The 23729-nt window shown below is 40.0% G+C and overlaps 1 protein-coding gene across 2 annotated transcripts in view; it reads right to left on the reverse strand.

Annotated features, from left to right (window-relative positions):
• sptbn1 (spectrin, beta, non-erythrocytic 1) overlaps positions 1–23729 on the reverse strand; it is a 144999-nt gene that overhangs the window by 71926 nt on the left and 49344 nt on the right. Inside the window, exon 3 of one of the 2 annotated variants that reach the window (XM_033979681.2) lies at positions 16160–16427. In XM_033979681.2, the coding sequence (XP_033835572.1) occupies positions 16160–16304 (145 nt within the window). In that variant the 5' untranslated portion in view covers positions 16305–16427. Of the gene's footprint in view, positions 1–1537; positions 2245–16159; positions 16428–23729 lie in introns of those variants that run through there. The other variant, XM_033979680.2, reaches the window with a different exon arrangement.

Raw genomic sequence — 23729 nt, forward strand, 5'->3', positions numbered from 1 at the left:
TGAAATGCATACCTAGTTTCGATATCGATTAGGATCTGATTTTCAATGCATTTGACAATCCTACAAGGGAGTTAATGCCATATTGTGAAACACTTCTAGTAGAGCAACAACATCTCCATGGAAACAAAGGAGAATTATATAACTTTTCTGCCTCCTTCTTAAGCTTGATCTTTACTATGGAACTGAATAAATAAAAGACTGAGTCAGATTTGTGACTTCTGAAAGATCAGATTTGTCATATTTTCTTAGCAAGATGTTAGCAAAGACCTTGGGAGATTTCCTGAAGCTTGATAAGTTACTAATTATAATTTTAAGGAATGCATTCATAGTCCAAAGGGCCCGCAGCCAACCTGATCTTATGCTACAATTTAAGCGATCTTGCATCAGGCCTGGTTAATTCTCAATATGAATACACTGATAGTTTTCATGCCAAGTAATAGAATAGGGCTAGTGCAAGAATCTAACCTGAAACCTTCCTGCCATAACACAATAAACTGTGTTAAAGGTCCTAGATTACCCAAAATTGACTCATGTGAGCTTTTAGTCATGTTTGAATGTTGTTACCTCCTTAAAACATACCCAGAGCTGTGTTTTGTTCCATTCATACATGAGTAACCATTTATTATTAGTCTGTCTACATCCCCAAAGCTCCAAATGCTCTGTTCCACCTTTTGATGTCATTAAGCGGTTGTTTGCAAGTTAACAGCTACCATTTGCTTTTTGTTTACTAGAGATTGGAAATTCCAGGGCTGAAATGATCCAAGTGATTCTAGTGAAGGTGTGTGAAGTTTAAAAACACAGTGGAGCACTTCCTGTATTACGACATGACATCACAAGGTGGAACAGAGTGCTTTTCGTTTGGACTATGGTCGTGTTTTGATTCTGTGTTGTATTTCTTTCATTTTAATTCCAGTGCTGGTTATTCACAACACCAACCTCCAAAGTCAAACCTCAAAGTGCCTACAGTAAACCTGGTCTTATCCTACACATGAATCTAGCAGATAGCTCTGAAACTTGAATGCATGATTAGTTTTTATGTCAAGTACTAAAAGAAGCCAAACACTGGACTTCTGCAATGTCACAAGAAGCTGTAAACTGTAGTGAGGGATGATCAAAACTGGGTTAATCACGTCAGTGTTTCTACTATGGTCATCTTTTGAGTAAATGTGTGTTTTAGTCCTTTCATTTCAACTTCAGTGCTAGTTATTTACTCAGAATAATTTTAGAATGGTAGTAAGCTGACGAGTCTATGTCCATGGAGCACTATGGGACCTACTTTGGACACATGGTAAAAGCACGACCATTTAATGTTGAAATAATATGAAAAGTGGTATTGGAATCGGTATTGTGTATCACGTCAACTGTTTAGTGTTGAAATAAGAGTTTGAAATTTTAGCTTCGTGACCACACTACTCACAATGCAATGCACCAACTTCCAAGGCTCAACTTATCTTAACATATTGAGCCTCTTGCTTTGCTCCCACTCCATCTTTTTCTGCAACATTATTCAAATATCTTCCAAATCCCACACAGTTACCTTGCAGCTGTTTAAATCTCCCTTCTAGCTGGTTGTAGTTGAATGCCGCTTGTCCCGAGTAGCCTGGCCCTGGACTCGCCCCCCTGATGGGACTTCTGCTTGGGCTAGAACCTCGGACCGGACTACCCACGTGGGACGGTCCAGGAAGTCCGCTAGGGGATATGGGCCCTGCATAGTCCGAAGATGGGGACAGCGGCCCGGGCGAAAGAGGACCCGGTAGCCCTGCCGTGGTAGCGCTCTGAAACTCCATAGTGTACAACTCCTGCGCTTACGATTCCAAACTTGTCCGAAGACGCATTGAGGAATCCGAGAGGTGATCTGGGAATGATTTGTCTATAAAAACTTTTAAAATCCTGAGTTTAAAGTGCAAAGAAATGTGTGATTTTAAAGCAGCGCTGCAGTCCTCCACTCCCATCCAATGCAGACTTGGAACACAGTGTAGCCTTCCCTCCTTTAGCCAATTTGGACGCTCAGAAACGCTGGCTCAGCACTGGCAACGCGATGGCCGTTGTATCATCGTGAAAAAAAAAAAAAAAAAAGGCTCCCCCGTGCATCTGAGCATCTATCCTCGTCGCCACCTAGCAACTGCCCATGCTTTTTGTAATTCCAGGGAACGCCGATTGCTATTCAAGCCAGACACAGAATGGGAAGAATAGAGCCAGGAAAGTGTGGATGGAGGGAGAGAAAGGGAGGTAGATAGATAGAGAGAGAGAGGGAGGGTTGGTTAGTTGGTCGGCCGTGTGTGTGAGAGTGAGAGAGGCAGCAGTAGAAACAGACACCGAGGAACACCTTTCAGACAAGAGGCAGAGCCTGGGGGGGAGGGGCCAGGCCGTGCTCGAGCGGGCAGCCAATGGGAGCGTGGGGACAGCGAAGGTGATGTCATAAGGGGCGGGGCAGATGGGAGGAGGGTGTGAGAGCGGGGCAGCTGGAGGCACAGGCTGTGTGTGTTTACGCGGCTGGACGGAGAAAGGGAGGTTGTGCAGAGAACGTGTAGGCAGGGACAGGAATGAATGAGCGGAGTACACAGGGAAAGGAAGCTGGACGATTAAAACAAACTAAATATAAGCCAGTTTTATTATCACTGCAGAGGATTCTTACGAGTAAAATATTACATAATGTACAATGTAACTATATTTAGCATCTTTTCATCTAAATGTTGTTATTTCTAAAACATTGCTCTGGCAGGACTGCTGTCTTAACACTGATAGTTTGAAAATGCTAAATTTGGGGGTTTGAAGAAGCTAAATGTTACAACATTAGTATAACACGATTTTAAGATGGGAATGCTAATCACCATGATGGCTAAAAATATGCTTAAGATTGCACATTAGCATAATTTCCATGGACACCAGTAGGAGTCAAGTTTGTGGCGATGCAAGCCTGCTCAGAGTTTGGACACATGTTTTTCAGTGCAACACAATTATAAACAAAATATGCTTTTATTTTTGTCAAAAAGTTACATACTATGGCTTTAACTAAAGCCTTTTTCTCTTTTTTTTTTAGAATTACATGTTGTAGTGAACAGAGTCTTTAAGTGAGAAAAACAGTGCAACAGTGCCAAGTTAAATGTCATGACCTGTTGATACCTAAACAGTAAAAGGACACTCAAGTTTCACACTGTGAGGGGAAAAAAACCCCAAAACAAACAGTCTTCACATTTGGGAGAAGACACTAATCCGACGCAGTTTTATGAATGTGTAACAGTCCCAGAAAATCCACATTTTTCCCACACGAGGATATTAGCTTTGGTATGAAAGCCTAATTCAGCCCGCGCTCATCATGTGAAAACTGATTGTGCTTATCCAATTCTCACTGACAGAGCGACCATTCTCCCTCACCACGCTTGAGTCCACCATAAAGCCACTGTGTGTGCATCAAGCAAGTCCAACCAAGCCAAGGAAGCTAGCGAGCGTTTCCTCCTCCTCCTCTTCATCCAAACATCCTCGCTCTAATATTAGCGTGTTGTGGAGATGTGCTTCCTCTCCGCTACTTCCTGTTTGATTCTGGAGTCCGTCAACACAACCGTTATGGCGGCCAACGGGGTACGAAAGCTGCGCCACGGAGACAATTCGTGGAACAAATATTCGCATGACCCGCTAAAAGGCAGGCCATCAGGTTGACAGGGAGAGAAAGCGGAGTTCTAATCATTTCGTTGACCTCTGACCTTTGCTTGTGAGAGCCAAAAGACAGAACAATCGAGTCGTGACCTGCTAGTTCAAGGCAGGGCTAAGCAGATGGAATTGGAAGGAAGTGGAATGTTTAACTCAATCAAATGTCAAAAACAAACTCCAAAAATGATCTGTGTTTATAAGTTGTTAGCATGTAGCGCCATGATTGCTAAATGTAGGCACTGACAAGCTAACTGTTTGAACATAGCACTGACAAGCTAACTGTTCTAACATAAATTTAGGGTAGGGCTATTCGACATCTTCATATAGAATTAGTCAGGAGGCCACCCACTAGTCCTATTGTCCACCTTGTCCTTTGTGAATGACAGGTGGATTTAACCAATCAAATCACAGTGAAGTTTGAACTCTCAGATTGAAATAGATTACTTCAGTTGCCCATAAAGATAATATAAAGAAATTAACATAAATATGATGACGATTAAAAAATTCAAAAGAATATCTGTACTCATCTGTGTCATCAGAAATGAGGTAAACGTGTTCAAATCAAATATAGATTTTACTGACAACAAGTATAATGCTGATTTATTCCTAATTACAAAAACACTGGACATGAGGGCCAAGTTGTTTATGTTATAAATTGGTGTTTTTGTTGAAGACAACTATTCAATTAGAATTCAGAGAGAGAGAGACAGAGAGAGTGATCTGAATAGTCACTCTATAAACCCCAGGACCTGCAGCCAATCATTAATCAGTGCAGCCTCTGCAGCTCAGTGAGTGAGTACTGGAGGTTCTGAGGCATGTCCTGTCCATACACTGAGAAAAAAAATGTATGTGTCTTCCATCTCCAGGTGAGTGCAACCCAAGTTCAGTTGGGATTGTAATAAGTTTTTATACCAGTAGTAGCAGTAGTAAGAGTAGTAGCAGTAGTACTAGTCTGGGGCGTCAGACTGGGCGGGTAAAGGGTACTGTTTACCCAGGGCCCGGTGAAGGGAGGGGCTCTTTACAAAGTATGTAATGCTATTTTTCAGTCGTCGGAGTATTAGAGTCCAGGCTATACACTGGGATTGAAATTTTACAAAATGATTTATTGCTACAGCCACATCAATATTACTAATAATGAAATGACACAATACAACAAATCCAAGGACAAGCAAAACATAATAAAACTGTCTTCACTGTCTTAAGTTCATGTAAAGTCTATGCTGTTATTTGGACATTCAGACATAAAAAGAGCCAGAAGGTTCTTCAAGTATTAAGTGAACAACAAAGGAATGTTTAGAAACTAAACAGTCTTTCTTCTACACTGGAGCACACATATTTGTATTGTCGCAATCATGTCATCTGCAAACACAACCTTTGTCCTTGTGATAAGAGTGCGGCAACGACAGAGTTTTACTTTGAGGCGACCTGGGTTTTTGAGTTACAAAGCTATAAGGAGGTCAGCTACAGGCAAGTTTATGTACGCAGCCCTTTTTATACACACAGTTAATTTTACAGTGTTGTCGTAAATTTGAAGTCTCTATGTTGACTTTTGCAGTTTCGAAATCAGTGGTTGGTGAAAATAAGGTTGTAATTTAGCAGATTTGGCATTTCATAGTCAATCATGTTTAAGAAATGACAGAAGAACAACAATCATGCCATTTGACTTCTGCTGAAGCCACAGTGACCTGGTCCTGATGAAGAGAGATGTGGCAACTCCCAGACTACTCCTTCACACACTCATGCATCAGACAGGAACGGGGACGTGTTTTGCCCATAGACTGTATAAAAAAGTGGACTTGAGGGAGCGCTAGCGGGTGTGTACCTTATGAACCACCAGAAAGAGCCATTTTGAGGACTTCTGAAAATAAAATACTCTAACTTTTGAATTTTCAATTGGTAATTTCCATGACAATAGGTTCTACATAATGCTATTTTCTGAACACTCTGTTCCACCTGTCCCTCTGTCATGTTGTAGCACAGAAAGCGCTCCACTGTGTTTTTAAAGTGAGGAGGTAACAACATTCTAACATGGCTAAAAGTTCATAAGAGTCATTTTTGTGTAATATATGACCTAATTTGAAATCCATGGATAGCTTTATGTTCATATAGATGGGCAATGGATTAAGAAAAAAAAAAGTCTCCATATGACCTTTATAACAGAAAAGAATTGGACTATAAATAAAGAGCCACTCCAGCATTGATGACAACCTCCTCATGTTTGTTTATCCTCCATGCATAACAGAAAACAGCCTGCGGTGGTAGTTAGCGCCCCCACAGGTCAAAGAGGAGAGGTCTGACAAACACAGTCCAGATTGGCATTCCTGTGTGCACATGGTCTACGTTCTGGCCCTAACCGCTGTAGGCTCGTCTGGTGGCTGTGTGTCTGCCCCCCATCACACCCCAACAGCCCACAATCCGTCATCTGGCTCCCTCGTGCAGCGACCCCCGAGGGCTGCCCTGGGACGAGACCAAGCGCGCCATTCATTCAAAAGCATGACTCAAGATTTACACAGATTTAACCTTTAACAGAAACAAACAACAAGAGCTGATTAGTAGTAAGGTCATACAATTAAGATTTTACAGTTTAAGTCCCATAAACATGACCTAACTGTGTCCCCAGATATGAGGTAAACATGTGCAAATCAAATATAACTTTTACAGATAACAAAAGTAATGCTGATTTATTCTTGATTACAAAAAAACAAGATGATTCACAGAATACAAACAGAAAGCTGAATGAGTCTCACACTAGTTTTTCATTTGGGCTGCCAGTTACCATGAAATTCAGTTGGTTTAAACCTAAAAAGGACTCTGTCTCTCTCTCTCTCTCCATTTCTGTCCGTCTTTCTCTCTCTCTCCATTTCTCTCTCTCTCTCCATTTTTGTCTCTCTTTCTCTCTCTCTCTCGCCCCGTTTCTCTCTGTCTCTTTCTCTCTCGCCCCATTTCTGTCTCTCTCTCTCGCCGTTTCTGTCTGTCTCTCTCTCGCCGTTTCTGTCTGTCTCTCTCTCGCCGTTTCTGTCTGTCTCTTTCTCCGTTTCTGTCTCTCTCTCTCGCCCTGTTACTGTCTGTCTCTCTCTCTCCGTTTCTGTCTGTCTCTCTCTCGCCCTGTTACTGCCTGTCTCTCTCTCTCTCCGTTTCTGTCCCTCTCCCTCGCTCTCCGTTTCTGCCTGTCTCTCTCTCTCAGTTTCTGCCCGTCTCTCTCTCGCCCCGTTACTGCCTGTCTCTCTCTCTCTCTCTCTCTCTCTCTCTGTTTCTGTCCCTCTCCCTCTGTTTCTCCCTCTTTCTCAACATTTCTCCCTCTCTCTCTCCGTTTCTCCCTCTCTGATCTGTCAGTGCCTAAACTCCAGCACCTACAGTCAATCATTAATCAGTGGTGCTGGTGTGGTCTCTGTGCACACTGTTCTGTAAACTTAACCTGCAGTCTGCGCTCTTACTGATTTAGAAAAGGTCTTACAATCACAACAACCTTAACCTGCAGACAGAGACACATGCACATTTTCTCATTCTCAGTACATGGACACTGTCCATGTGAAACTCAACCTCCACACTTCACTCATTGAGCTGCAGAGGCTGCACTAGCACTCATTAATGATCAGATGAATACTCACAACCTAAACACAATACTTAACTGAAAGAAGTGACAAAACTTGATGGGTAGAAATGTACCTAGCGAGCTAAAAAGGTTATCGTTTTAGCCAATGATGGGCAGAGCTGTAATGTTGGCGTAATGTTTTTCATAATGTAATATCCATAATATGCGGTTGGTCTAATGAGTTATTTCCTTATTTTGAACTGAAGGTAACAATTCAATATGAGATTTTCCTAAAAGCTAAAGGGAGGGCCGTGTTGTTTGGCTAGCAGATTAGCATGATTGATGAAGTTTAGGGAGCCACTCTTCTTGTAGCCAGCTAGATTTGGAATACTTTCTGGTTGACAAATGGCATGAAAAACAAAGTAGTAATACATCTTACTTTTATTATTGAGTGCTACGTTGACAGTTCTACATAAACAAAGTGTGGAGATGTTGGCTGATGAAAGTGATAACATACTACAGGCCTATTGTGTTATGCTAGTCACCGCTAATGTCATTTTATTGCTTTGCTAACACACAATGCATTTTTATAGTATTAACTCCCCCTGCCTGGGACCAGACCAGACCAAGAGACCAGAGACCAAGAGACCAAGAGACCAGAGACCAGAGACCAAGAGACCAAGAGACCAAGAGACCAGACCAAGAGACCAGACCAAGAGACCAGAGACCAAGAGATCAGACCAAGAGACCAGAGACCAGACCAAGAGACCAGAGACCAGACCAAGAGACCAGAGACCAGACCAAGAGACCAGAGACCAGAGACCAGACCAGAGACCAGACCAGAGACCAGACCAAGAGACCAGAGACCAGACCAAGAGACCAGAGACCAGAGACCAGACCAGAGACCAGACCAGAGACCAGACCAAGAGACCAGAGATCAGAGACCAGAGATCAGAGACCAGAGATCAGAGACCAGACCAAGAGACCACAGACCAAGAGACCACAGACCAAGAGACCACAGACCAAGAGACCACAGACCAAGAGACCACAGACCAAGAGACCACAGACCAAGAGACCACAGACCAAGAGACCACAGACCAAGAGACCACAGACCAAGAGACCAGGCTGTTGTTTAAATTATAATTGCTAGAAAACAACTGTGGCATATATAGAGGTGATTCCAAAAAATTTAAAAACTTGAAAAAAACTACTCAAGATTACTATATTTAAGGTTTCATAAAAACCTTAAATATAAAAACAACTAACTTGCCATCTACATTCTTAACACAGCCAACTCAAATAGCTGACTTTGGCTAATACAATATATGTGTGGCAAAACACTAAATCATCAGAAACATTTTTCCAACTTGTATTTCACTGTACATGCTCTATCCAAACTATTTTACGACTACTCTGATGAAATCTCCAAACATCACCCCATCGCAAAGACCAACTCTGAGCTCATAGGAATGCCGGTGCGGTCAGGCGGGTGAGGCGCCGTGTCACTGTGAAATTCTCCACCCCACTGACACAAGCTAGGACCCTAAACGCACCACCATGTCCAACACAGAATGGAATGCTTGAACGCTAGCTTAGGCGCGCATTTCTGGTTAGCCGCTATGAACCACTGCCCCAAACGTAGAAGGACATTAGCAAGCGGACATGTTTCCTCCCATTGTGCATTGTTGGGAGCTGTTTAGCCCGCTCTACTGCTACTGCTGACACGAGTCCAATTAAAAAATCAATAGAGTTTAAATTAGCGCAGAGTCAATACGTGAAACAGGCTAAAATATGCTAGTGTTTGAACAAAGAGGTACAAAGTAAGTCTTGGTCACATTAGCAAAACAGACAACATTCCCCGCATTCCACCATCTGGCCCCCGAAACAGGAAGTGAGCGTCTCCGTGGGGATCCGGCCGCCTTCTGGATCTAATTATTGAGCGTCTGAACAAGTCGTCGTCACTTGGAGGGTCGGGTTCACCGCTACTGCCGATAGTCATCAATGCTACGGATTAGCATCACCCCGAAGGACAAAGTACACAAGAATGGGAGCTACTGTGTTTTGATATATATATTTTTATATTATTGGGTAAAAATGTCTAAAATAGTGAATTTGTGCATTCAGTTAAGAGGTGTTAGAAGAAGTAGAAATTTGGTCTTATAAGATAGCGAGATACTAGACTAAAATTGGTATCAAAACAAGATATTCCTATGGACATGTATAAAAATATTGAGTAAGTTTATACCAAGTTGGCTGCCTGACAAATACAGACTGATCTCGCTCTGTATGTTTTATACAGATTGATATTAGTCTGGTCCACACGTCTTTCGTTGCGTCTCAAGCCTGGTCAAACGTGATCGTCCAAGAAGATGTTTTGTTCAACAGAGGAGCTCATTGGTGACTTATGATTTACAAATAAAATCAAACTTCTCTCACCTCAGATTAACAGTTTAGTGCGTCGATGATCGATTTTGCCGAAATCTGCCGTGTTTTTCAGCCCCATGACTCTCATAAGGGTGGAACATGCTTGTCCCTGACTGGCTAATCAACCTGTCAATCACGCCCATTTGAAAACGAGGAGATTCACCGCTGACCAGACTCACATCTTTGTAAAGTATTGAAGAGATGTGTGTTCTGGATCTCAGGCAAACTAAGTTGGACTGTCCACAAAAGTTTAGCTATGGTTTGATCCAATGTTAACTTTGAAGAAACTACCATAATGTGTGATGAAAATGACATTATATTTAGGGTGACCAGATTTTCTAAATTCAAAACTGGGACACGCCCGAGTTGGGATGTTCGGTATAAATCAAATTCCGAATACATTGTAACATTGTCCATTCTCGATTCACATGTGCCATAATCTGAGGGACTTCTCTTGCTGCATTCTTTTGCCTTATGCTCATTTTCAAGCACGGTTTACTGTATTTTAGCCAAACAAATGACAATAGATTTTACTTTTTACTTTTGGGCGGATCAGATAGGTGTAAAAAATAGGGACACCTGGTTCAGACCTGGTTCAGACCTGGTTCAGACCTGGTTCAGACCTGGTTCAGACCTGGTTCAGACCTGGTTCAGACCTGGTTCAGACCTGGTTCAGACCTGGTTCAGACCGGTCAAAAATAGGGACACCTTGGACTTTTCTAAAACTGGGACAAATAATTTTAGATAAATCTGCTGGGACAGGGGACACAGGGCTCAAAATTGGGACTGTCCCAGGTAAATGGGGACATCTGGTCACCCTAATTATATTGTGTTTTCAGTGTTTTTTATTATTGTTGAAAAATCTAAATCCGCATCAAGTATCAAGTCTTTTCTTTGGTATGATGACACTTTATAATATCTGCACTAAACTGGACACTTTATAACATCGGTCACTTTAATAAGCCACTTTGCACTGTTGTTCTGATGCTGCTGTTGTATATATTTTCTCCCTTTAAGTATTTCACTTGATTTTTTTTTTAAGCATATCTTTTTAACTTTGTGCATGCCCTTATTTGTATTTGTATTTATTCAGTGTGTTTATGTTGCACTTTTTCACCAAAGCAAGTTCCTAGTTTGTGAACTGTGTTCACAGACTATGGCAATAAAAGTCTTCTGATTCTGATTCTGATGATAGAAATGTTGATAAATGAGACTGAACAAGTGGATTTTGTCCATTCTGGAGTAAAAATTGATTAAAATTTCCATTCGCATACAGTCTAAAAGGGCAATGCTAGTAGGCCTATATTATTTAATGTGGTAGCCTTTGAGACAAGAGGGTCAGTCTGAAAATTCTAACAAGGTGATGAGAGGAAGTGGAATGTCAAATGGGTTTTTGGAGGTTTTCATTTTCCTGTTACAGGTGCCATTTTGAGCAGATTAGGTATACTTTGCAGTGGTGGAAGGTAACGCAGTACAAGTATAAGTATCGTACTGCAAGTTGAATTTGTAGGCATCTGAAACTTTACTTGAGTACATTTTACAGTGGATACTCTTTTCTTTTACTTCATTACATTTGGGAGCAGTATCTGTACTTTCTACTCCACTACATTTATGAACAGGTCTAAAAAATAAAAAGTACTTTTCATATGATTTGAGAGGGTATTGTTACCATGTTCGTGGAAACATCCTGACTAAAGTTTTCAATTTCAAGCTTCGACTTTGAGCAAACAAAAATAAATACACAAAATTCATCATGAAATTCAACTTATGTCTCAATTTTGAATCAATATCTCTACATTTAACACTTTAATTAACTAACACTTGTGTGAAATACTTTTACTTTTTACTCTTTAAGTACATTTAAGTACATTTTTAAAAAGTTAAATATTTTTACTTGAGTAACTTTCTGTACTTTTACTCAAGTAACAATTGAATACTTCATGTTTGTTTGTTGTGTATTGTTGCCGTTTCATCACTCTGAAACACCCATGAATGTTGCCCGTGTATTCCCCAAGTAAGTGAAGAAAAGCAGAAATAAACTCCTCTTTAATGTTTTGATTCGGGCTTGAATACATCACCCATGACCCCCCGCCGCTCATGTGTTTTGAGTTAAACACTAATTACCTGGACTACAGTACGACATGTGGCCTCTTCTCTGGATGTTGTTGAAAGGATAAAGGGAATAACCCAAATAGCCTACAGCCCGTGCAGAGCCTACCATGTTCTTACCATCTATTTGAAGCTTTTAAACACTGACAAATAAGACTATAAAAAGTTAGCCATCGCCCTAAAGCCTCATGGATGACTTGCTAGCGTCACTGGCTAAACAGCTGTTAAATAATCCAGCACTGACAACATTATCCATCATTTTCTGACGCTGATTCAAATAAAATGTTATTATAAATGCTAGCATACGAAATGGAGACACACTACATTAGCCACATTAGCTCCTGTTAGTGTGGTTAGCTGACACTGTTAGCATTGGCAGTAGCTTTTTCTGAAGGCTGTTGTTGGCTCTTGGTTGAATTTTCCAGTCAAATATTCCAGTTCAGTAGCATTTCAATAGTTGCTTTTTCAACCAAGGTCAGAACGGAGCACCCATATCCAACTTATTATTGAGACAACCTCAATAATAAGTTGGATATGGGCTTATTAATTGGAGATTTCTTTAAAAGGGTGCATATTTTTGCTGCTATCTATTAACCCGAGCATTGTTATTACAACTGTAAATCATAAATCAAAGTTTGAGAGTGAATATTTGCTTTTGTTGACATTAGCGCTGTGTTATCATTATCATAACAGTGGATTTATAAGTGCAGAGGCTCAACAGCTGTGAAGGAGCAGGTTCACAGAAGCGGGTGGACAGGAGGGAGCGACTGAAGGGAAAATAACACATGAATTATCACGATTGTAACAGTTGAATGTCAGAGTTTATCGGTACACAGGGAGCAGCCATGTTGGACTGTCCAGCTTGGCTCCTGAAATGTGGCCTGAGTTTCCAAGTAGGAATTTCGAGATGGAAGTTTGAATTTACAAGTCGTGGAAAATTCGACCTCTGAGGACAAGTGGAACGCAGTATAAGGCCTGCTCGAAAGTACTTTTGCATACACCAACTGTTCAGATGACAAACGCACTGTCCAAAATATGTCCAATGGCCAAGTGTGACTGAGGCCTGGAGTCTTTTTGTGTGATATGAGATGGGAACAAATAGTAGGCCTAAAACTTTAAATATTCATCTTATTCTGGAAGCTGTCGTGTGCGCCGCCATCGTCATTTGAGTTGCATTTCTTTGCATGGGGCTGCTGATCTTGACAGTAAATAAGTTTTATAAGGACTACAGGGCTGTTTTAAAGCCTCCAGACTTGTTGGTCACATGAACATTTTACACAAATAAACCTATGTTATGCAAGATTTTAGTGGCAAAACCTAAAATTCTCCATTGAAATGAATTGGATTGGATTTTTTTTTTAACAATATTGCACATTTAGAATACTTTTAGGGGGATAATTCTGTTTTAGGTTTTGGTTGGTTGGGTTGGTTTGGTTTCAATTATCCTTTATCGTCTATATTTACTCCAACAAAATATTGCACTTCAAAATTTCGTGTCAAATGTAATGTTGTAAAAGTAGTGTTGTAGAATAAACTTGATAGTGGTTGGGTGATGAACAAAAAAAATGTATATTCAAATTTTCTTCGGTCACAGTTTTGATTCATTACACACTCACAATCTTTAAATTGTGTTTAAATGGCAACAGCAGCCTGCTTCACCATGATTGGTTAAATCCACCTGTAGTGTCGACCTAGTAAAATTACAGATACAGAGGTAAAAAGTTACTCAAGAAAAAGTATCACATGAAAATACAAATCTACATAAAATGCACTTTTGTACTTACATGTAGTGATATTGATTTTTTTCTTTGAAGATGCATATTTTGGTCAACATTAGCAATATGAAGTTTAATTTTTCTTATGAATTTTGTGCATTTTTTTTTTTTCCTCAAATCCGAAGCTTGAACACGAGTAGAAAGTACAGATACTGCTCTCAAATGTAGTGTAGTAAAAGTAAAAAGTATCCACTGTAAAATGTACTCAAGTAGAATTTTAAGGTACAGTACTTTACTACTTGTACTCCGTTACCGTCTACCACTGCAAACTACATGACGTCACCAAAATAAAGACCAGATCACATTACGATTAGATTTTTTTTGTTATACTGCTCAACCCAACTTCGTAAAACTTCATATAGACTATCTGAAATGCTGTATAAGTATTAGTATTTCAAATTTAAAAATGCCTGCAGCCCTCAACACTCCCTACTATATTCAAAGGTACAGTAAACTCTCAGGACATTTTATCTGTTTGCATATTATCTGATTCCCATAGACTTCCACTGTGAGCTAGCACGTCAGCGCAGCACCCGGCCTCCCTCCCACACTCCTCCACACACTCCTCACTGTGAGCAGATCGGACATCGTTTCCATGGACACGGCCGGTTTAGTGTTCTCCGGCATATCGCCTGAACACACACACACTCGTAACACGCACACACAAGCGCACACACACACAAAAGACTACAGACATGTGGAGAGTTCGGTCCCTGGGTCGGCTTACAGATGGACAAACACGCTAGCAGGACACGAGCCTAGATGCCTGCGTTCAAGAGAGCTGAGGAGCGCACACCTCTCTGCATTTTTAACACTCCCATGAATTATTTAGTGAAGGAGAGAGAGGAAGAGAGGGAGAGAGGGAGTGAAGGAGAGAGGGAGGGAGCTACAGTTACAGTAAAGGCTCACTTGCACTGGAGAGAAACGCTTTACATGTGTGACCTTGCCCACAGCTCATAAGTGACCTCAGAGACTCTTACTGTACATGCATAAGTACCAAAAATCAGATACTAAGCGATACTAGATACTCATTTGAGCAGGTATTGATACTAAAAAGAAAAAGTCACATTCACTATGGAAACTACTTGGACGACTGAGGGATTACACAGATATAAGGCCACATGGGAATATAAAAGAAAGTACGATAATTTAATGTTGAAAAGCACATTCTACTGTGTAAAGAAAGTGTTTTTATTATCATTGTGGCATCGTGACAACATTAATTAGAACTTGAGTTGGTTTATGAGCAATTTCAACATCATCGTTACATAAGAAAGATAATACTATGCCTTGTGATTTTCAACAAACTTAAAACTACTGTAACTTTTTCTTGATTAATGACAAATCAACCAGGAAAGTCCCCTTGAGAATAACTAAGAGTTTGTCTGTGGAGGGTTGGGGAGCCCCTGTTTTACATAGTAAAAAAAAGTACACAGTGGGGGAAACCCAGAATATGAGGACCTACACAGCAGGAACCTCCTTGTTGTGAGGCAGGAATGGTAACCACCTAAAGAGACTAAAGTGAATGGAAACTTTGTAGTGGCATCACGCTGGGTGTGTTCTACATGCATGTCTATGGTGGAATGTTTAGCAGTTACTATGGTGACACGCTGCACACGTTAGCAAATACTGTCAAAAATGTTTTAAAGGAAAAAATACAAAATGGATTTAAACAACTAATTTCCAAAGTTGAACAACCGATCTGAGCGTTCCTGGTCCTGTTTACATGTTTGAAAAAAAAAAAAACTGTTGGCTAATGCTAGCTAGCGTGTGCCTGTAATGTTATATGTGAGAGACTTGTTTAACAGCACTAATCATCTCACCTGTTGTAGTTCCAGCTAAATTAGTTCCTTTTTGTCTGACAGTGTTAAAATAAAGCTAAGATTAAAGTTTAATTTGAGAAAAAGCTTCAGACAGAGCAGTGCCCTCAGTTAGCATCACACTCCCAGGGAATGTTGATGACATCAGTTGCAAAGTATCAACAAATGTGTCACAATAACAAGTAGATGGAGCGATGTATTAAATCTTATTCTAGCTTTGCCAAAAATACAAAATGTTTTGTATTTTTTGTGTCTTATTTTCCAGTATGATGGCACTCAGATTTATGGAACGTATACTGCTAAAGCCAAACAACCAGACTAAAAGTTGTAGTTTCGTAAAATCTTGATGAGATTCATAACCAAAAAGTAAACAATATGAAATGAAAAGTTCCAATTCTAGTCTCAAAGTCCAGATTACATAGTGTCGAATCGACTGTTTCATTAAAAGGCCTGAGCTGCAACAATTGAACAGCAGAATGAACCAATATTTAACCATTAAAGTTATTTATTTTGCCTCTACAGCTCAAATCTGACTTTATTATATAAACACTGAAAAAAAAAAAAACTACATTTTTGCAAAGAAATCATATACATGAGAAATATTGAGTCCAAGAATATATTGTTGAGCTTTCATATACTGAACGAGAAGTCGATATCGTGACCGTGACAGGCCTATGTGTTGGTTATGGTCTAAGACACTAAGAACTACTTTTCTACCTCAGCCCTCTCCTGGACATATGCGGGACTACACCCCCATAGTCAGTAAAGCTCCACTGGGAGAGATATTTGTGCTGAGTCAGTAAAGTATAGTGAGCGCCATTACGGTAACCATGGTAACACTGCAGACTCACCTGCCAGGGCCTTGATGCGCGACCTCTCAAACAGCCGCGCGGAGCTGTTCTCGTTGTCCCAGTCGTCGTCCCAGCGGTTGTTGACTCCATCGTTGTACTGCTGCTGGATCTCCATATGTTCGTATTCTGCCGCCACCGTCGTCATGGTGACCGCGTTGTGACTCCGCCCCCTCCGCCGCCGCTGTCTATGTCTCCTCCCACCTGCCGCCGCTCCAGGACAGGACCCTCAGACAGTGTAGAGCACGCTAGGCCCACAGGCAGTCCAATCCTACAGGAGAGACAGATGAAAGATGAGGTTAGTGCTGGTCCACGTCCAATTAACTCTTGTGACTTTTACGCCATGTTATAATGTTACAGCCTCAAAAACATGTTTCATTCACACATGTTTGAGTCACACTTTATTATTAGTCTGTCTACATCTCCAAAGCTCAAAATGCTCTGTTCCAACTTGTGATGTCATGTAGTGGTAGTTTAAGTTGGCAGCTACCATTAGTTACCATTAGTTCACTTTGACTTGCTTAATTCAACTTAGTTTTCACTTTGAGAGAAGAACTCAGCCTAAATATGTAGGGTTTGTGTGTTAAACATGTGTGAATTAAACAAAACACAACTTCAGGTCTGTTTGTGATGAAGAAACAATATTATAACATAGATCAGAGAATAGTGTAATGTTCCAAGATTGCAGTATGTTATTCATTTAGAAGAATATCACAGGGTACATTTACATGGACAGTACAAATCTGAAAACTAGAATGAGATCAACCCAAAAACTTGATCAGTGGATTCATGGAGTAATTGCTGTATTTGGAAATGAATTTTAGAACAATTCTCAAATAACTTAATCTTCCATATTTTATCTTTCAATGACTTCGCAGGTTTTGAGAAGGGGACTTGTGCAAACAAGGGCAAAATACTGAGGCACAGGTGTGAACAATCAGACTGAAATCTGATGGAACTATGTACATGACATTTCAGTAATCAGATAACTCCAGAAATCAGATCATGATCAGATTTTTGTGTGCATATAAACATAGCTACTGACGTCTCATGTTTACACTGCTCTGTTGACTGAATTTTTGAGAGTTTGATGCTGCCCAGAAGTGAACTCAGGACTGCTGTTTCAGAGAGGATCATGATTTCAACTAGTGAGACCTGTCGCCATGGTTACTTGATACCCAATTTTGATAACATTGTTGGTGTAGTTGTCTGTTTATTTGTTTATTTATTATGTTATCACAAAATAACAGTATTTATTTGGATATAAGTATGTGGTCTTATGACAGTTCTAATACAGATCACGACTAAAACTAAACCTATTTTGTCCTTTTTATGTGATTTTTTCTAATTTTTAATACTTCCTCATCAAGTGTCTCATTTTGAAACTAGTTTTTATTTATCTGTTTCTCAATACAGATTTTTAGTAAGGCAAAATGTATTAATAATGTATAAATGTTTGTAATGTAACCGAGCGCCTGGCTGTTTCATGTAATGTCAGCAGAAGCAAACGGCTCCTTTATGTTTTACGAGAGGCAGAATACTAAAAACTAATTATATTATGCAAATACTGCCCAGTCATCCATGAACACACAACACTCCATTTTAAAAAACAGCTGATCTAATCTCTGCAGTCTGCTACTGAGCCTCTGCACAGTCCAAACCTTATAACAGTGCGCCCTCTTCTGTTCACACCATGTTACTACACTCACCACGGCTTTTCCATTCAAACTGAAATTATGTAACACATCACATTTTGAATATGAGTATTTCAGATAAAAAATAATAATAATGAAATAAAACAAATAAATGCCAGAAGTATACATGTCAATGAGAAGCAATTCAAAAGTAAGAGTATGGGGTGTTTCGCTTATGTACTGTGCTGTGGTAAAGTGATGCGTTTAGGGTCACACAAATAATGGTAAATGTAAGCAGGTTATCAGTGCAGCAGTCAGCAGCAGCACTCAGCACAATGACAGAGGGATTTCTATTCAGGACACTGCACCATGACTCAGCACTAACGGTACAGCAACAAAGAGCAAGCAACGCAAGCTAACAAGCATATTAAGATATCAACATGAAATTTAATTAGTTCAAGACATATAATAAGTGGGTTGGCTGCATCTTAAAAAGGTACAGCCTGCACTCGTACAGTTTTAAAAAGGGTGTAACACAATCACAACTGTTCAGAGCTGCAGATAGAGACACATACAAGTTTGTTTTTTTTTCTTATTCTCAATATATGGACAGGCCTCATGTGAAGCTCAGAACCTCCAGAATTCACTCACCGAGCTGCAGAGGCTGAACTAGCACTGAGTCATGATTGGCTGCAAGTGCTAGGGTTTAGGTAGTGATGATTCAGATCAGAGAGAGACATTTTAGGTTTAAATTGGCAACCCAAATGAGAGTCATTCGAGGTTCATTCTTCTTTCTGATTGGATATTTGTCTTGAGAATCAAAACGGCAACTTATAACAAACCTGACCATCATATCCAGTGTTTTTGTAATTAAGAATAAATCTTCTTAATTACAAAAATTGAATCAGAATTATTAGCAGTTAAAGCTATATTTTACTTGAACATTTTTACATTTTATCTGGGGACACAGTTCAATTTCACAAACATGACCCGTCCCTTTAAAAGATGTCAGCACATCTTATATATATATATTGAAAATAACTGAATTATTTCTCAAACATGAATTTGTCTTCAGTTAAAAATGTTTTCTTTGTATGGAAGGGCCAAAAATGCACAAAAACTTCGACAGAATTAAAGTGCAGGTTGAGTTTACACAGTCATCTCAACCACTAAGAACCAACTTTAAAAAAAACACATTCAAAATAAAATCTATTCAAATACTAATTTCTGCATAGTCTGTACTGAAATCTCAGCAGCACAATCCATTCTACCTCAGATACTAAAGTATTCCTTCTCCCCTGACGTATGTGTGCATGTGCTGCTGCCTGCCACCCACTCCCCGCTCCAGCACCACTCAGAGCCGAGCCCGGGCTGAGATGGTGTTGCTACGCTAAAAATACGCTACCACCACCGCGACCTAGCAAAGTGTGTGTGTGTTTGCTAGCGTAAGGAAGCTAACGCGGTGTGCACGCAAACTCACGGGATAGGGCGTTATCATGCTAGCCTGTAACAGAGGAGTGCACAGAGTTTTAAATGTGTAATGAGTGATTCCTCTCTCCCTACTCTCTCCTTTTCATGGTCAAAAAGCGACATCACGGTTTAGGGAAGTGATTTTTAGGTGGATGGGAAATAAATGCTGTTAATTCACTGTATTGTTTGGAATTGCATAATATAGGATTTAAAAGAATGCAAAAAAAAAAAAAAAAAGACATCACTTCAAAGCCTTATTGCTCCATATATTATGATCTGGTCCAACTCGCCATCCACTGGCAGCAGAGGGAATAACCACAGAGAAAACAATTAAAGTCAGTAATGAGAAACACGTCTGGACATGTTAGTATAAGTACGCAGCTGTAATGAGCACCATTTGACAACAGAAAAGCTTCAAACGAGTCTGGCGATGATTTATTGACTCCAAAACTGCACAGGGTTTCTATCTATGACATCACAACCAAGGGAAATTTTAAACTGAGGCTTGTGAGGCTCGGAGATAAAGGACTTTCTACAGAGGATTACTCAACCCAACGTGAATGAAGCTAAATACAACCCCACGTATGTTTGTAATGAGGGATCAGTATTCTAACGTGGTTAAAAGCTCAAACTAAGCACTATATCCAACTGGTTTTGAAATAAATGATGTAATGCACAACTACCCAAGCACATGTGTGCGCTTGCTTCTACTGGTGGTTTTCAAGAATGATTTGCTGTTATTGCTCAGATGCTGTGTCATGTTTAAATGCCCTAATGAGCATGTGCAGTCCTGTAATTACATTGTACTGCCCCCAACCTGACCCCAGCCTGCCCCCAGCCCTTTAAATATCTAGTCTGATCATTATTACACTCTCAGAACAACTCTTGCATAGAACATTACATCGCTCCAACATTCATTAGATATATATCCTATGTAATACACTTGGATGCCTACATGATGTGCTCGACTAACTGAAGAACTCCACACCGGCTACATATTAAATATTAAATCATATCCAGACAGCACCCATTATGTACAGTGTCGCTATTAACAGTGCTACAAATATTTATATTCCCATTTGTAGTTTTCACTGTTCCCACTAGAGGGCGACATACAGTGAAGTCAAGAGGAAAAATCACTAACCTCAAAAAGACGTGTACATTCTGGACGCAACCAAACTTTAAAATGTGAAATAGTTAAAAGTTAATTATATGTAGGATTCATGATCCATCTGTGTCCCCAGATATGAGGTAAACAAGCTCAAATCAAATCAGCTTCTACTGATTGTACAATTGTAATGCGGTTATGGTATAATTTGGTGTTTTGAACCTCCAGACAATCATCCAATCAGAAAGCAGAAAGAACCTCATGAGTCTCTCATTTGGGTTGCCAGTTTCAATGCTGAAATCCAGTTGCTTTAAACCCTAAAAAGGCTCTCTCTGATATGAATCATCATTACTTAAACCCCAGCACCTGTCGCCAATCATGACTCAGTGCCTCTGTTGCCAGTGTATATACTGTCCATATACTGAGAATGAGACATACTTCAATGTGTCTATCTGCAGGTTTAGGCTCTGGCAACACAGGTTCAGTTATGATTTTAACACCTTTCAGGAAACGTTAAGGACACAGGCTGCATACAATTCGTTTCTGTACATTTGTCACTATTTAGGCTGGGCACATTAACGCCTTATCGCATCTTATTTTAATAAAAAATAATTCATCTTGATTATTTGGACACAGGTGTCTTGTGTACCAGTCAAAAAAATGGATCAAAAGCTCCACTCCAGTCTGTGAATTGCATACTGCTCATGTCAATCATGTTTACTCTGAATACTACTGAGATTTTAATGTTTAGAAAGCAGAGCTGGTTTGAACGAAGACTGCACCAGAACTGAACCAGGACAAAACAAGGACTAGAAAGGAGGGATGACCTTTACCAGACTAAACCAGGACTCCAGCAGTCTCCTGTTCGCCTCATAGTGAACAGAAAAGAGCAGCAGACCACCCAGGACAACCACAGGATTAGAAACGTCTGACCAGAAAAATAGTTTGAGCTTCAAAAGGTTAAATAGCATTACAATCCTATATTTGAATGTAGATAAAAGAAAAGTAACAATACTGAGACTTTTGATGGTATTTGGATTTCATTTCTAAATAACTTGGATGTTTTTTCAATGTAGCTACAAGTGAAAACAACAAAGCCCTGGATGAATACTGCAGAATATTTAGGCCTAAATGATAAAACACAGAGCTATTTAAAATAAAAAAAATGTAATTGTTTCTTTTTGCACAACGTGTGATTAATAGCGATTCAATTTTTAATCTGTGTCCAGCTCTAGACTCTGCAGGCAAATTGTGCAACAAAATTACATAAAAATGAGTTTAGCCCACAGCGATGATAAATACTTTATTTCTGAAAGGTTTAAAAACTATATAACTGCTCTATTGTGATGTGCTACCCAGCATGCACCAGTCCATTAGAGCAGGAAGTGGGTGGGAGAGGGAGAGAGGGAGAGAGGGAGAGAAGAGGAGAAGGAGGGAGGGACGGTGGGCTAATGAGCAGTTAGTCTCCCTGTTCTGTCCTCACTCAGTAAACAGCTTTACATGTAGATACACAGGAAATGGAGGGAGGGGAAGAGAAGAGAAGAGAGAAGGGATGGAGGGGAGAGAGGAGGAGGAAGAGGAGGAAGAGGGAGGGGAGAGAAAGAGGAGGAGAGGAGGGAGTGAGATGGAGTAGAAAGAGAGGAGGAGATGGAGACAGAAGAGAGGGAGAAAAAGGAGAGGAGAGGGAAGATAAAGAGAGAAAAGAGAGAAGAAGAGCAGGAAGATAAAGAGATAGAGAAAAGAGAAGGGGAGAGAGAGAAGGAGAGGAGGAGGAGGAGCCGGAGGAGAGACAAAACAAAAAACTGAAAAAGAGAGAAAGAAAAAAAGGGGAAAGAAATAGATAGAATGAGAGAGAGGGGCGGTGGAGTGGAGGGGGGGTGTAAGTGGTAGTAACGTGTCTGAGCACTGGAAACAGAGGAGCAGAGATGGGTTTATAGACGACAGGATGAAGAGGTGTCACTCTTCAGCTGCTCCTGTTTGACCCTGGACATAAACACAGACAGACTCTTAAGGAAAGATAAACTAATGAGTCTATGGAGAGAGGACTGAACACACACACACACTCCGGTCTGCGGCAGAGGACACATCAGGACAAAGACATCTGGTATCTGTAAATTAGTGTTATTATGATACTAAAATGTCAACCTTGACTTTGAGACTAAGGAATAGACTCAATGCTCAATACGGACTCCAATAATAAACTGTTTCTTGAGACAGTAGAATGTGATTTTCAACATTAACATTTTTTTTTTTTTAACTTTTTTTTATCCTTATATCTGTGTAATCGTACAGGTAGGTTCATAATGGTCCATGTGTGTATACTAGTCTATGTGTCTTATATTTGTTCTGATACAGCTCAAGATCGCTCTAAAGATATTCAGGAAAGGATCATTTCTGTCCTGTGAATGTCACTTTGAAGTATCAATACCTTCTCAAATGAGTGTCTAGTTTTCATAGTAGTTTTAGTAACATTTAGCATCTCATTTTTAATACTTTTGACGACCCTCCAGAAAATTCATTCTATTCTGGTAAAAATGGTAAGATTCTTGGGACGATGAAAATGGAAAAAAAAAAAAAAAAAAAGTCTTGTAAATGCTAATCGTCTTCTGGTTTTCAAATGTGCGTGACTGACAGGTGGATGAGCCAATGTGTGGTCCATCCTTATTGGAAAAATACAAGAAAAAAAAAATATCACAGGGGCCTGAAAAGCACTAAACTGTTTATCTGAAGTGAGACGAATGTGGTTTATTTGTAAATCATAGATGACCAATGAGCTCCTCTGTTTCACATGAGTCACTGAAATAAACAAATCTGATTGGACGATCACTTTTGAGCCGGGTCAAAACACGATGAAGGATGTGGAGACACGACTGATGTAAATCTGTATTAAAAATTCAGCGTTGGGCTCATTTGTAAAGCATTCATAAGATCTTCCACCTACTCCAGTATCGTTTAGGGATTTGAACACAGGATTTCATTTGATCGACTTCATTTTGATAATATTTAAAAGCTTCCTCCCACACGCCCACAGAGCGCTCACAAATCAATATAAACACTGTGTTATCAAGACGCAACATGTTTCAGCTCCAGATATACTGTGGTAAGAAGAGTGAGAGAAGGGGGGAAGAGAGAAAAGAGGGGGAGAGAAAGTGAGGGAGAGAGAAGGAGAAGGAAAAGATGGAGAGGGAGAGAGAAATTTGGACAAGAAACAAAAAAAATGTAAAAAGTTAAATGTGGAGAGACATAAGAGATGAAAGAAAAAAGAATAGAAACTGGGAGAGGACAGGAGAGAGGGAAATGTGGAGAGAAAAGTGACATGAAAGGAAGAAAAAAAGAAAGTCAAAGAAATGCGGAGAGAAGG

Source organism: Periophthalmus magnuspinnatus, chromosome 15, assembly GCF_009829125.3.
Source record: "Periophthalmus magnuspinnatus isolate fPerMag1 chromosome 15, fPerMag1.2.pri, whole genome shotgun sequence".
Taxonomy (NCBI): domain Eukaryota; kingdom Metazoa; phylum Chordata; class Actinopteri; order Gobiiformes; family Gobiidae; genus Periophthalmus; species Periophthalmus magnuspinnatus.